This window comes from Geospiza fortis, unplaced genomic scaffold, assembly GCF_000277835.1.
Source record: "Geospiza fortis unplaced genomic scaffold, GeoFor_1.0 scaffold344, whole genome shotgun sequence".
Taxonomy (NCBI): Eukaryota; Metazoa; Chordata; class Aves; order Passeriformes; family Thraupidae; genus Geospiza; species Geospiza fortis.
The window spans coordinates 368,078-369,817 of NW_005054584.1; the positions used below are offsets into that span (position 1 = coordinate 368,078).

A 1,740-nucleotide genomic window follows, 5' to 3' on the forward strand; every position below is an offset into this window, starting at 1 on the left:
AAACCCCAGTTCAATGGCCACTTGTCCCCATGGCTCCCTGATGTGGCCTTGGCTCTGGTCCTGCTGTGCCACCCCATGTGCCAAGGGGGGACAGACCCATGCTGCTCCCAGAGCTTTGTTTTGAGGCCTGCCCAAAGCCTCCCAACAGCACCCCTGGGGAATGTCATCATGGAGGCAGAGATGGGGTTATTTCCTGGCTCAGGTAGAGCTGACCAGCACTGAGGGCTGTATGGAAGGAGGAGATTTAGAATCACAGCTCTTTGTCAGGTCTAACATCTGAATATCCACATCCCCTCAAGAGCCTCACCACAGCTTCCCTTTGATCCAGTCTTCCCAAAAAAGGGAATTTGAGTTTTCCACTGCCTGCAAAACCCTAGGATGAGCCTAGGAGAGCGGGGAATAGCCTGAAGCTGGGGCAGGCTGAGCCGTCGCAGTGCAGCCATCCTTGTGCCATTGGCCTGCAGTGACACCCCCGCAGCACAGCCATGCTCTTGGTGACACCAAATGTCCCCTGGCCCTCCTGGTGACCCCGCACACAAGTCCTGCCCCACAGCAGCACCTCCAGCCCGAGCCAGTGTTAAATATGCAAAAGATCCAGCAAGGCAGGGGGGCTCACAGAGGGGACTGCACAGCTCCACTTCCAGCGAGACCTCCCCTCAAAAATGCACCATCCCATGCAGAACAGGCTGGGCAGTCCCCAGCCCTGTTCCCCAGGTCTCTGGGATTGCAGGAAGTGTATGCAGGCAGCTGTGAAGGCAAGGGGAGCCCAGCTGGCTCAAACAGCCTTTCCCCATCCAGCTGGCGTTTGGCTGGACCAGTCCCTGAGCAGGCAGAGCTGCGGCTGTGCAAAAACACAAACCTCTTCCCATGCAGGATCCTGCCCAGACACAGAGGCATCCTTCAGTCCCCCCGTGCTCCCAAACAAGCCCCGGGATGAGGATGCTGCGCTGCCCTCCCGGCCCCGCCGCCCCCGGGCACGCACCTTTGTTCCAGCTGTGCGACAGGCGCCGGTGCAGGCTCCGCCCGGTGCTCTTGGCGATCAGCTGGGCCAGATCCTCGAAGTTGAGGATGAACATGATGACGACGCCTTCCTCGTTCTTCACAGGCACCACATCCACCAGGCACCCTGATGGATGTAATCCCTGCTGGTGGGCATGGAACATGATCTGAGCCCTGGGAAAGGGCCATATCCCTGAAGCATCCCAATCACACTGATCACATCTCTTTTTTTCTGTCCCAGACAGTCATTTATATTAATGTACTTGAGAGCAGCAATTAAAGAGTGAGTAATTAAGAACTCAGGAAGTCCCAGGTAGTGGTTTAACCTCATTAAGCATCCTGCTTGTAATCACGCTGCAGTTAATTGCCCTGCAATCACCAGGCAGTTTTTGGGGATGGGATGCAGGCAACGGGGGTGAGCCCACGTGGGCAGCAGGACCAGTCCCCAAGGACATTCCCTAGAGGCATGGCATGGCCAGGCATGGCCTTGTCTTGTCCTGCCACGGGGAAACTGAGGCACAAGGACTGGCTCAGTGTCCTGGGACTGATGGAGGCTGTGAGGAGCATCCCAAATATATCCACAGGGATTTTCCTGTTGGATGTCAGCTCGACCCTGTGGCTCTTCTCGTGCAGCAGCCAGCACCAGTCTGCAATTAGAGGCAACTGAAAACACCTGCAGGTCTTTTCCAAAGCACCCAGTGAAGGACACAGGTGGTTCCCCACCTCCTTTGCCAGCTTTAG

The 1,740-nt window shown here is 56.7% G+C and overlaps 1 protein-coding gene across 5 annotated transcripts in view; it reads right to left on the bottom strand.

The window, feature by feature from the left end:
• The window catches only part of KCNH6 (potassium voltage-gated channel subfamily H member 6), a 20,300-nt gene extending 19,174 nt beyond the window's left edge, over positions 1-1,126 (bottom strand). For 3 of the 5 annotated variants that reach the window (XR_004082640.1, XM_031064379.1, XM_031064378.1), the window contains exon 1: positions 983-1,120. Coding sequence is in view for 4 of the 5 variants with exons in the window: in XM_031064379.1 (XP_030920239.1) it covers positions 983-1,076 (94 nt within the window). In the remaining variant the exon portion in view is untranslated. Of the gene's footprint in view, positions 1-982 lie in introns of all 5 variants that reach the window. The other 2 variants (XM_031064382.1, XM_031064381.1) reach the window with 1 other exon arrangement.
• Positions 1,127-1,740: the final 614 nt, after the last annotated feature.